The sequence below is a fragment of the Vicugna pacos genome, chromosome 20 (genome assembly GCF_048564905.1).
Source record: "Vicugna pacos chromosome 20, VicPac4, whole genome shotgun sequence".
NCBI lineage: Eukaryota > Metazoa > Chordata > Mammalia > Artiodactyla > Camelidae > Vicugna > Vicugna pacos.
The window spans coordinates 14,958,689-14,971,851 of record NC_133006.1 but is presented as its reverse complement, the minus strand read 5'-3'; the positions used below and the strand labels follow the sequence as shown (position 1 = coordinate 14,971,851).

At 54.3% G+C, this 13,163-nt stretch overlaps 1 protein-coding gene across 3 annotated transcripts in view; it reads left to right on the top strand.

Annotated features, from left to right (window-relative positions):
- TTBK1 (tau tubulin kinase 1) overlaps positions 1–9,906 on the top strand; it is a 36,837-nt gene extending 26,931 nt beyond the window's left edge. For 2 of the 3 annotated variants that reach the window (XM_072944957.1, XM_072944956.1), the window contains exons 13-14: positions 4,394–5,955; positions 6,611–9,906. In XM_072944957.1, coding sequence (XP_072801058.1) covers positions 4,394–5,955; positions 6,611–6,992 — 1,944 coding nt within the window. In that variant the 3' untranslated portion in view covers positions 6,993–9,906. The remainder of the gene's footprint in view (positions 1–4,393; positions 5,956–6,610) is intronic. The other variant, XR_012062127.1, reaches the window with a different exon arrangement.
- Positions 9,907–13,163: the final 3,257 nt, after the last annotated feature.

The window sequence follows — 13,163 nt, the reverse complement described above, 5'->3', positions numbered from 1 at the left end:
CTCTGAAGTGGGGTCTGAGGGAGCCCTGGCCTGGGTGAGAATGGTCTGTTGAGGGGGATCAGTGAGAGGGTGGACTGTGCAAAGCCTGGGGGATGCAAGGATAGAATGTGGGTTGAGAGAGAACTAGGTCTAGGAGAGGGGTGGGACACCAAAAAGAACTGCAGAGACTTTGCAGACCACAGAGAGGAAGGGTGAAGGGAGGGGGCGCTCCCTCTCTCTGTTCCCCACCCCACCTCTGCAGGCCTGTAGCCACAGTGCCAAAAGAGGAAGATGCTTTCCCCCTTGGGGTCTAAAGTAAGTGTAGGGAAAAAAGAAGAGCAAGCTACAGCATTTCTTGACCTGCAGAGCACTTAGAAAGCCTCTAGGTAGTCAGCTCCTTGCCTTTGGGCAGGAAGGGAAGGACTGGGGACACTGAGATCTGGGGGTCAAGTATGTGAGGATCTGTAGAGAACTAGGGAAGGCAGCTGCCTTCCTGGGTCATCTTACCCCTTCCACCCAGGTGACTGCCACAGGCCAGTATACCCGGGATGGGTGGCGCTTCTGGGTTTGGGGTGGAGGAGCAGAGGGAGGGCTCTCAGCTTGGCAGATGTGGTTTGAGGGTGAGACATAGACAGAGAGAGGTGAAGAATCTGGGAAAGGTGGTGGTGAGCAGAGGAGGCTACACTGTTGGTTTCTTATCTCCATCTTTCAGGCTGGGCAACTATGGCAAAGGGTGGAGCATATGTTCCCCCCGGGAGGAGGGGAGATGGAAGGCATGTGCTGAGTAGCTGCTGGAGGGGGCGCTGGCAACAGCTGTGAGAGGCATAAAGCCCTTCCCCCTCCCAAGTGAGAAAGGAGGGGTGTGCCAGGGCTCATACTCCTTTTGTCACTTGGCAGCCCCCCCTTCTTTGACCTTGGGACTGTGGGCTGATGTGCAGTGCACAGTGTCTGGGCTTGATCAGGGTCCAGGCAGGAGAGTTGCTCAATGCAGCCTGTGTGGGGTCGGGGGTATGTGGAGTAACCTTTCTCCAGTCAATAGCAGAGAAGTCAAGGCTGAGGAGAGCCCAGTTTTGTTGGTGGCAGGAGCAGACCGGAGTCTGGTCCATCCAACTCCCTTCACTTTTCCTGCTGGCTGAGTAAACACAGACTTGGGCTGAGCTCCAAAGCTGGTGAGGCCACAGCCCTCTGGTCCAGGCTTAGTGGAAGCAGGGGGAAGGTGGAAGATTTCATTCTCCCTGAGTGTCTCAGCTCCAGTGGCCTGCCTCCCCTCCTCCCATAATTCACACTCACCACATCTACCTTGGAATCACTAGGGAGATTTGAAACAGATTTCTCATCTCTGACCTATGGAATCTGGGGGGAGTAGGACTCAGCATCCCCAAATAATGCTGTGCCAAGCCAGGCTGATGAACAACAAGCAAGCTAGAATCATAAAAGGGTCACTGCCCTGGAAAGGGAGCAGGAAGGTGTGTGACTTCCCCTTGCTGACCCCCAGCACTTTTGCTTCCCTCCAAGATAGAATAGGGGGCTGTCACTGCTTATGTCTATAGGGCCAAGCACACAGAGGCTGTCCAGTCAGTGATCACTGGCTGATTGAATGAGTACAGGATCGCTTGGGCAAATGGTTGCATACTCGTTGGGCTCAGTCATCCAGGAGGGGCCAGGAAAGAGTGAGAGAGGACCTCCCACTCTGAGGAGAGAGGAATTTGAGCCCAGGCCTGGCCCTCCCAAACTTGGAGACAGATAGGGGAGGGGCTTTGAAACAGAAAACCCAGCATGCCCAGGCCAGGGTGGGCTTGGCAGTGATCCTTAATGCAAAGCTGTCTCTACTCTGAGGTTCACAGCCCTGCTAAAGGGCAGAGGGTACCAGGTTTCCCCACACAGGGGGTTGGGAGGCCAGTGAGGCAGTAGAAAGACTTCTAGGTTCTGGGCTACCCTGGTTGATGTGCTTTGTGACTTGGCCCTGTTGATGCCCCTCTCCAGCCTTGTTTCCCAGTCTGATATTGTCAGTGATGCCTGATTTCCAGTTCTCATCCCTCCGCTCTCCCACATAATGGAAGGGGAGGGCTATGAGATAGAAGAAGAAAGGTGAGCACTGTGAGTGAGGCATCTATTCCTATGGATGGGGCTTTTCCAGAGAGATCCAAGAACTGGCCAGATGGCAGGGGAAAGGGGATTCTAATAGGGGTGCCCAAAATGTCAGAGATAAGACAGGAGAAACAGGAAGAGGTTCTGCTGAGAAAGAATGGCTTGGTGGAGTTGAAGGATATCCCTGCTGGGTAGGATGTGTCTGGTGCTGAGTGAATGAATTCTGAGCCAGACAGGAGAGAAGCACGATCAAAGCACACTCCAGAATGTGCTGGGGTCCTGCCCAGGGTCTGGTGCTACCTTGTCTTGTATCACTCCCCCTCCACCCATCAGGTCTTCATAGATGGTCTGATTATGAGGAAGAGTATGGCAATTGCGGAGGGGAGAAGTCACAGCCTTGGGCAGATCTCTGCCGTGGGAATTCCTGCCTTCCCCTCCACCAGTCTTTGGGCTGAATGTTTGCACAGAGACCTCAGCTGGGAGAACCCTTCCTTTCTCCACCACCTATCCCCCATAGGTGTGGCATTCAGACATTTCTGAGGCTGGAGAGGCAGGCAGTGCTCTCCAAACCAGAGCGAGCCAGGGAGGGGGTAGGAACTGGATGGGGGAGAGAACTAACATTTATCAAGCAACTGCTATATGCCAGAGCCATTGTTTACATGACCTCATTACACATCCTTTGTGGAGTGTGTATTATCCCCATTTCAATTCCTAATCAAGAAATCTCACACTCCATGAAAACACAGACCAGGTCTATCTTGCTGATCCACAGATTCACAGCCTCTAACACGGTGTCCCAGACAATAGACATTCAAGGACTTTTTAAATGAATGAAAGAATGAAGTAATGAAAAAGCCTTAAGGGTCTCAGTGTTTATCTGGAGAGACAGCCATGTAAACACGTGCATGTGGAATAGAGGGTGGACTGTGATGGAAGGATGTGGGAAAACAATTAGAAAGGAGAGTGAGTCTGCTTGGTGGGTAGAGAGGAAGGCTTTTGGGAAAAGGAGCTGTTTGAGCTGGATCCTGGAGGAAGAATAGGAATTTGTCATGTCAATAGAGGGAGTGAAAGAGACCCCTGGGCAGAGGAACCTGCCTAGGGAAAGACCCAGAAGCATGAGATGCATGATGCATTTAGGGAACTGCTGGAGCATACACAGTGAGGCTGGAGCAGAAGGTAGGAGCCAGATCATGGCGTGGGGGGGGGTTAGGGATGCTCATGTGCCAAGTCGAGGATTAGAACTATCTCCCAAGGACTGTGGGGGCCACTGTAGATTTCCACAGATTTGAAGCAGAGAGATGGGATCAGATTTAAGTTTCAGAAGGATCACTTGGGCAGCTGCAGGAAGAATGGATGGGCAATGCAGAATGGGAAAAACAGGCCAGTGGCTGGGGAACTACCAGGCAGGACAGACAGGGCTGTGCCCATGGAGCTGGGGCAGCAGACACAAATGTTTTAGAGGAATGCTTGGCAGGACTCCCTGAGAGTCTAGATGGTACCTGAATGTGTTGGAGGTGTCAGGATAGCTCCATGGCTTCTGGTTTGCATAGGCTGTATGTAGGAAAACAGAAGCCCATGTGTTCAAAAGGCTAACAAAGTGCTGAACACGATCAGCACCATTCTACTGGGAACAAAGCCAGGTCAGCCTTGACGGGGCCTGGTACATTGTTGGTGCCTAGGGATGTGTGTGATTGACAAGGGTAGAGCTGGAGAAGACCCCTGGCAACTGAGGTCCTGGTAAGATGGTCAGGCCTTTCGAATCTGGAAGGAAGGAGGCCAAGGTGAAATGTGGCAGGAGTCTAGAAAGTCGAAGACAGGCCATCACGTTGCCAAGGACTCTGCACAAAGCTTCAAAGAGGAGAACTAAATCAAGTGCAGTGAAAGGCTGGCTGTGAATTTCTAGAGGAAGTGTGGACTCAAAACACCCCTGTAGAGGACTGGAAAATTCCTGGCTGACAGGCCAGGAAGAGGCAGGTGGGAAGGGGGCTGAAGCCCCAAGGCCCAGCCTGCACTTTGCAGGTGGAGGACAGCCCAAAGTTTGCCCTCTTCCCACACAGGTTCTGGTGGATCTGGGTGGTCAGCTCCCTGGCTGCAGAGGAACTGTGCTCTGTGAGGGGCAGTAACGGCTCACCCAACACTTGCTGCCCCTCTCTGGACCTGGTTTCCACATCTACGAAAAGGAAGGTTGATCTACATGGTGGTTGTGACAGCTTGTAGTTGTCATTTTCTTCTGTTGACTGAACTAGAATTGGCTCTGGGTTTCGGGATACACATGGGATACAGGAAGGGGGTGACCTCAGTGGGTTCCTGTGTGTGCCCCTTGCAGGTGTTCTCCATGGCACCCCCGTTTGAAGTGAATGGTCTCCCACGAGCTATGCGCCTGGGCGTGCCCTACCAGGAATTCAGGAAGTGTCTTGCTGAATACCGTGAAAATGCAGAGTTGCTCAAGAGGATACGGAAAGTGGGCTTCTCGCACATGCTACTGACCACCCCCCAGGTCCCACTGGCTCCTGTTCAACCTCAAACGAATGGGAAGGAGGAGGAGGAGGAAGAGGAGGAGGAGGAGGAAGAGGAGGAGGAAGAAGAAGAGGAGGAGGAGGAGGCAGAGGAGGAGGAAGAGGAAGACGAGGAAGACGAGGAGGAAGAGGAGGAGGAGGAGGCTGTGGCCCTAGGGGAGGAGCTGGGGCCGCACAGTGGCTCAAGCAGTGAGGGGAGTGAGAGGAGCACGGACCGGAGCCAGGAGGGCGCCCCGTCCACGCTGCTGGCTGATGATCAGAAGGAGTCCAGGGGCCGGGCCTCCATGGCTGACGGGGACCTGGAGCCTGAGGAGGGCTCCAAAACGCTGGTGCTCGTCTCCCCTGGCGACATGAAGAAGTCGCCCGTCACTGCCGACCTGGCCCCTGAACCGGACCTGGGCACTCTGGCTGCCCTCACTCCTCAACATGAGCGACCCCAGCCCACTGGCAGCCAGTTGGACGTGTCAGAGCCAGGCACCTTGTCCTCTGTCCTCAAGTCTGAGCCCAAGCCCCCTGGGCCCGGGATAGGGCTGGGGGCTGGGGCAGTGACCACAGGGGCAGGGGGAGTGGCAGTCACCTCCTCACCCTTCACCAAAGTGGAGAGGACCTTTGTGCACATTGCAGAGAAAACCCACCTCAACGTCATGTCTTCTGGTGGACAAGCCTCCCGGTCTGAGGAGCTTGGCATTGGGAGCGAGTTGGGCCTGGAGGTGCCCTCTAATGGAAGGGTTGTGGAGGAGGGGGCCTCCGTGCCCCTGGAGAATGGCATTGCCCTATCAGGGCTGGAGAGCCGTGCCCTGTCTGGGCCCCCCAGTGACATCCCCTTGGAGGTGGCCATGGACTCACTGCCCAATGGCCCAACCCTTGCTGACAGGCCAGTCCTGGCATCCCCGCTGGAGCCAGGCCCTGAGAAACTGGCCACCATCTCCCCCAGCCGCCACGCCATGCCAGGCCCTCGCCCCAGGAGTCGAATCCCTGTCCTGCTGTCTGAGGAGGACACGGGCTCGGAGCCCTCAGGCTCACTGTCGGCCAAAGAGCGGTGGGGCAAGAGGGCCCGACCACAGCAGGACCTGGCACGGCTGGTGATGGAGAAGAGGCAGGGCCGCCTTCTGTTGCGCTTGGCCTCTGGGGCCTCGTCCTCCTCCAGTGAGGAACAGCGCCGTGCTTCTGAGACGCTCTCAGGCACAGGCTCAGAGGAGGACATGCCTGCCTCTGAGCCTGCGGTGCCCAGGAAAGGTGGGCGGGCAGCTGCTACCCGGAGCCGGATCCCCCGCCCCATCAGCATCCGCATGCCCATGCCTGCCGCAGCCCAGCAGCCCCCCGACAGACCCCATGGCGAGGCCCCAGCATCTGACACAGCCATCACCAGCAGGTGAGAAACCACTGCCAGTCCCAGGGTGGGCAGAGGGTGACCAGAAGGCCTCTACCAGTAGAGGCTTCGTGGGAGCCAAGGTCAGGGACTCTTGATAATTCAGGAAAGACCCTCAGCCCCACCCAACTAAGTGTCTCTTCTAACTCATGTCCCAGCCCTTTAACTGGGCTCAAGGGAGTGGCTGCAGAGAGCTGACTGGAGGGGTGCCAGGGAGACCAGGCTTGGGAAAGTTTGATGGAGGCCAATGGGGTCCACACACAGCCTCTGGTATGCCACAGGGCACTTGAGGCCAAAGGAGAAAGGCCAGAATAGTTGGGAGAAAACATTACTCATATCAATATAAGCATGGGTATATAATAGAGTAGGATGTAAAACCCATGTGAATTTTAAAGATGAAACAGAGACATCAAAGAAAGCCTGCAGCAAGCTCTTCTGGTAGCAGCCTGAGAAGGTGTGGCCTTAGAGGTCCCTCCCTGAAGTTGGGGCACCAGGCCTCAGTTTATCCATCTGTGCTGCAGTCTCCTCAGTCTCATCCAGCTCTGAGGATGCAGGACCCTCCAGCTCAGTGCCCAGGGAGATTCTGAAAATGTCTCTCCTTTTTTGTTTCTTTGCCCTCTTCTTGTCTCTTGCCTTCTGCCCTCTGCACCTCCCGCAGGCTCCAGCTGCAGAAGCCCCCAGGGACGGCCATTGCTGCTGACCTCCGTCCCAAACAGCCTCCAGGCCGCGGTCCAGGGCGAGCCCAAGCCAGCACCAGAGCCCCAGCCCCGCGCAGTCCCGGCCTACCGGCCTCTGCGGCACATCACTCCAGCGCATCCCCCCGGAGCCGATCCTTGTCCCGCAAAGAGAGCCCCTCCCCCTCGCACCAGGCCCGGCCCGGGCCCCCACAACCCCGGGGCACTCCGCAGGCCCGGGCCCAGCCTGATGGCACCCGCTCTCCGGGGGCCCCCAAGAAAGGACCCAGAGGGAAACTCCAGACTCAGCGCGCAGCAACCAAAGGCCGGACGGGGGTCGCGGAGGGCCGGGCCGGGGCCAGATAATGACACGTGTGGCTCTCCGCGGCCCCCCACCCTCACCCCGGCCCCCCACCCGCAGCCGGCCATACTGGAACAGCTCCCAGCACAGCCTTACACGCCTGACGCGCGCCACCCGCGGCCCCAGCTTCCCGCCTGCATCCGCGAGGACGAGGACGCGCGCCAGCACACGCCTCGCCCACCCGCCGGCCCTGCCAATGGGGTCGCCGCGCGGCGAGGGGGAGCGACAGCCTCCCCATACTTCCCCGTCTCCGCCCCTCCCTCTGCTGCCCTTCAGGTGGGGCAGGCTCACCCTCCGCCCCGGGGAAGGCTCAGCCACTTTTCACCGAGGATTCCACTAGTGGGGACACCTCGCTCACCCGCCAGGCCTCTGCTGCTCTCCAAGCTCCCCCAGGAACCTCTGCTTACCCATCCTGCTGCACCTTTCCCTCCTCCTGACCCTCTTCCAGCCAAAGCCCCCCCCCTTTTCAGAAAGGCACCCTCAAATTCCAGAAGTGGAGGCTCCAGCCTCCCCAAAGGGGCTAATCCCACAGTCTCCAGGGAGCTGTGGTGGTCCGAAAGGCCTCTTCTCTGCTGCCAGACTCGGGCTGGGGAGGTGAGACCTAGGAGCCATTGGTCTACTCAGGTGTGAGGGGGCAAGTCTGACCTGCCCCAAGTCAGCACCATCCTGGACACCACTGTGGGAGGCAGTGTGCAGGTGATGGGGGGAGGGTGCTCCCCTGCACCTCTAGGATGCAAAGATCCCTCCCCCTAAATTTGGGTGGAGCTTCAGTGGGAACCATAGAGTGTGTGTGGGCTGCCTTCCTGGGCAAGTATTTCCCAGTGGGAAGTTGGAGGGGGCCTTAAAAAATGTTTCACCCTCTCCCTTGGTCCCCTGATCTAGTGCTCAGGACCCCTTACCATCAGGAATTCCTTCTTGCCATCTAACCTCAATCCTGCCTACTGCGGTTTCAGCCAAATTCCCTCTCTTCTGAATTCAGTGGAGGTGGAGAATGGCTGCTTACCAACTCTGTGCTGGCTCTTTGGAGATTCAGGGACTTAGTTCTGGCCAGGTCACCCTCCCTGTCCTCCTGGCTGTGGGGAGTGGGCTGGATCAGACCATCATCTCCCCCAGTGGGCAGAGAGAGCAAAAACAGGCAGACAGACAGACAGCTGGCCCCTGGACTCAACGTAGAAAGGCCCTCCTAACTTCCAGGTTGTATGCTGTGTGACAGGTTCAGCCCTCATCCCCTCCACCCCCAGCTCACCGTGCAGCCTGTCCTCTCTTGTCTTAACTCCAACCCATGCAGCTGAGCAGCCCCTGAGGAGGGTGAGTGCTGTGCTGCTCTGTGAATGGATATGGGGTCTCCTCCTGGGTCTGGCTCCTGCATAGCTCATCACAACTCATCATGAGCCTCAACGGCCTATGTTTGGGCCAAGGGGCTGCAGAGGAACAGCCAACCCTGCCTATGTAGGATAGGTCCCCTGCAGTCCTCCTCCATCCTCAGCACCCACAGCCTCTGTCCCCTGTCCTGGCCCCTCTGTTCTTCCCTGGGTCACAGAGAGCAAGGCAAGACAACCAGGGGAAGAGGAAGGCCCCAGCATGCTCCAGTGGTCTGGCAGCATCCAACCACCATCACTTAGAAGGATGCTCATGAGGAAGTTGGCCCTGACAGAAGCCTGATGGTACCAGCTGAAGCACCTGATGGAGAGTCGGCAGGCTTGGGCAGCTGCTTCCATGCCAAGGTGGTGGCTTCTCTGCAGACCAGCCCAGGGGAGGACTCCAGGGTGGACAGCCTTCAAGGTCCACCCCATGCTGACGCAGAAGCTCCCAGAACACTCAGGAAACCTCTCCGGACAGAACCCTCTTTGTCAACCCGAGACCCTCCCAAGGCCTCTACTGCCCTCTGGGCCCAGCAGAGGGGGTGGAGGAGGGGCCACTCCTTCCCACCTAGAGCCTCTCTGAATGACAATCAGCTCGTGCCAGGTGGGACCAGGGCATGACCCCTGGTGCCCAGGTCCTGGGCCTGCTCCTTGCCACCAACCGAACTGTGAATGTAGGGCCCCCAGCCTCATCCTTGCCCCAGGACCAATAACACCCTGGTTTGGTGTTGGGAGGAAAAGGGGGTGGCCTGAGAGAGCCCCAGGCCCATCCCACCCCGAGCTTCACCCAGCACTAGAGCTGGACAGAAATGCAAAACCCTATCTGCCCTTGGGATTCCGGACCTCCCTAGGGCTCCCAAACGACCTCAGGCCTCTGCATCACTGAATGTCACCAAGGTGGGGGGAGGAGGGGAAGGGGAGAGTGTGGGAGGAAGTTAGGGCCCTGACTCTGCTCCTCTCCCCAAGAAGGGCAGAGGAAACCACACCTTCCAGTGCCCCCACTCCCAGCTGCAGCCTCTTTCCCCTTGAGCTCCCATTCCCCCACCAATCTCACCCAGTCTTGAGCCTCTTCTCTATGAAAGAGTGTCACACCACCACCAACACACTCCTCCAGTACTTTCCCATCACGACAGCCTGTGTCACTGGCTAAGATGCGGGTCTGCTCACCCCAGAACATGCCTTCCCTCCCCACAGCCACACTGTGTGCAAAGAGGGTGCAGGAGAGGGGCAATACCCCAGACACGCAGGCTCCCTGCTTCCTAGCTCCTCGCAGAGGCCTGGTTTGCTCAGTCTTCTCAGCTCCAGGGACCAGCCCTGGTGGGCATGGGGTGGAGGGTAGGGAGGTGCCCTTCTCCTCCCCCCAGGGAAGCCACTGAAGAATGTTTACATGCCAAACAGAATGTAACACCCTCCCCTACCCACTTCCAGTCACTGCATGGCCTCTGCCCACCTTGCACCTGTCCACACCAACCCCAACACCCTGGAAGCCGCTGTCATGATTAGACTGGGTCTCGGAAGGGAAGTAGCCATCACACCATTAAAAAGCCTGTGGACCTTTCTTTCTGTTGGCCTGGCCTCTTCTTCCTTTGGGGGAGAGGGCAAAGCCCAGGCCCTGGGGCTGGGGGTGGGCAGGAGAGAAGAAAACAGGTTGGTGGGAAAATAGGGAGGGACTGACATGGATGTAGATAGTATACAGAAGAGGAAACAGCTGTTCAGGATGGATATAGGTAACTTGCTCAGGGTTACACTGGTGGAAGGGGATGGCCCTGCTGTCTCTGATAGCAAACTTCATGCTGTCTCAGCTCCCCTGGCTCACAGAGACTTAAACCTAACTTTGTGCAGAGAGGGAGGGAGGAAGAAATTTCATTGCCCCAAAGTTAACAGACAAAAGTGCAAGTGTTTGGAAAACCATAAAGTATAGCAGCTCACAGGCAAGGAATAATAATGGTCGTTGTTCTAGCAAAAATCTATGAAAATCATGAATGAACATAGCCTGTGACCCAGCGTTTCCACTTCTAGAAACATATCCTTTGGATATACTTGTAAACTTGCAAAATTATGTGTGTCTCAAGTTACTCATTGCAACATTCTTTGAGTGCTACAAAGCCTCATCTGCAATTCCAAAAACCCAAAAGTTCTGAAAACTGGGAGATTTCCAATAGATTGGCATAAATTCATTAGGTATCAAAACCTGCCAAGACCATTTATAGTCTCTATTAATTCCACTTTATCATACATGTTTGCAGTGGAAATATTAATGTGTTTGGCTATAGGTTGCTGCCTTAGATCCTATTAGGGTGTTTCATAATATATGGAATATGCACTGAATTGCCTTTCTAAAAGAAATCTGGGCCCAGTGGTTTGGATAAGAGAAACTGTAGACCTGTAAAAGCAAGAGTTCAGAAGCAATCTAAATGTCAGTTAATTGGGGCTGATTAACTGATTAGTAGGGCATGGCTGCCCATATGATAGGGTACTATGAGGCTCTATAATGAAGGAGGTGGCTTTTTGTATACAGTAAGAGACTTTTGTGTATCATGTCCACCTATTTAGATGAGAGTTAGAGGCCTCTGGTTGCCTGGGGAGGAGAGCTGGGGGGAGGGAGGTTTCAGTGTAGTGCACTCGCTGTACTTTTTGCATTTTGGACCCTAGGTTCACTAAGTGTAAATCTTTCACCTAGGAAATACTTAATAATTTTTGTCCCAGGGTAGGTTCCTGGCAGAGGTAGAGGTCCCTCAGGGACACCCTGGAGAAAAGAGACCAGAATGGGAGAGTAGAAGGTGTTGTGTCTTGGAACATCAGACATTGGGGCCTGCTGAGATTTTCCTTAGCTACTCAGGAGTCAAGGGCAGGACCAAAGCTGAGACCAACCCCAGACTGAAGGATGGGCAGGATGACCTGCTAAGTCCTCAGCAGATGCAGGAGCCCGGTCATTGCCCACAGTGATGAGGTGATGGGCAAGGAGAATCCTGAAATTCTGCATGGTCATAGAAATTTGGCTCTAAGTCAGCAAGAAATATGATACAAGCCCATTTTCATCAGCTCCAGGTGCCATCTTCTGCATTCTTCTTCATCCCATCTACCATTAAGCCCAAAGTGGTGTAATATCACCCCATATCACCCATTGCCACCACCATCAAGTTTACCACAATCACCATCTCTATCTCCATTACTCACTTCTATTACTCACCATTACCACCACCATCATCACTCAAATCACAGATATCCTTCTCCTAAACGAGGCTCCATCACCACAAATCACCACCACTATCACCATCACCACCACTAGGCTCTGATGACATGATTAACAAGAAAGACAAAATTCTTGTTCTCAGGGAGCTTATATTTATCTTCAATACGACCACCACCATCAGGATCATCTACCACATAATCCTCATCACCACCACTGCTCTCATAACCACATCACTGTTGCCACTATCCCTAGCCCCATACCCCTCATCCCTACTCCAATCATCATCATTTCTACCTTCAGTATTCCCACTTCCACCACTGACATGCCATCTCATCAACATATTTGCACTACAACTGATTCTGTCTTTACCACTATCATCAATGTAGGAAATGATTATAAGAGTTGCAGCAATGGTTAGTGGTCAGGGAAGCCCCAACTAAGATGGGGAGGCCACTCAATGCAGAGAGGGGCAAAACAGTAAGAAACTGTAAAGTCTAAGAAGTCCCTATTGCAAGCAATCCCAAATAGGGAATTATTTATCCTAGGAATGTATTCTTCCCTACACCCTCCAACAGTTCTAGTATAGTTTCAGCCAAGGAGTTGTTATTTTTCCAGTGCACAAGGCTCCTTCTCATATAGTCTTGGTATAAAGGAGGGTCTTCTCCATCTTGGCCTCTGAGCTCAAATTTGGATTCCCAGGTTGGAAGGGAATGGGGATGGTTAAAAATTTAATCAAAACCAGCTCTTAACTGGTGATTCAGAGCCAATCTGTTCAGAGCCAATCTGTCCTCTGGTTAGACTCTTGGTATTTCATACCTTGCTTGTCCTTGTTTGTCCAGCCTCCAAACAGCATAGTCATTGTCACCACCATTCTTTGATGACACCAGAGAGGAGAGCTGCCATATGGGGCAGAGACAGGAAATAAGATGAAGCCAGGAGTACAGTAAATGCCAAATTACTCTCTGTAGAAAGGGACTGCAGATTTAGATCTGAGTTTCCTAGAATCCAATGAAAAGAAGGAGAGATGACTATTAGCTATGTCTCATAAGGCAGGACAGAAACTCCCATTGTGAAAACAAAGGTACCACAGCCAATGCCCAGGGTTGGCCCCATTGACTGTTCTCTCTGGCTGTGGAAAAACCTCAGAGTATTTCCCTGTGGAGCCACTGGATGGACCATGGTGATGAGATGGCTTACCTCTCAGGAGCTGCAAAGGGTTATGGTACTTTATATTTTTATACAAATGATTATATAGTATTAAATGAGGGAATAATCAACAGTATGGGGGTCACATGTGGGTGAAAGCAAGAGGGACAGGAATTTCTCACACTTGAGTTGGTCTCCAGGCTGGGACATCCACCAAGTGAATAAGAGGGAAGGCAGGGCTGCCCACAGGACTGCACTGAGGGAGCTGGAGGGAATGGAGCATGGTGGAGAAGAGCCAGAGGCAGGCTAGGGAGAGAATGGGGAGGGTCATATGGGCGAAGCTAGGGAACTGGACTTTCACCCTCCAGCTCTGGGAGTTGGTGAAGGGTTTTAAACAGAGACACTATCCTGTCAGATTTGTGTTTTAAAAGAGAGAGCGGGGTTATAAGGGTGGGACTGGAGGCAGAGAGAGGTTT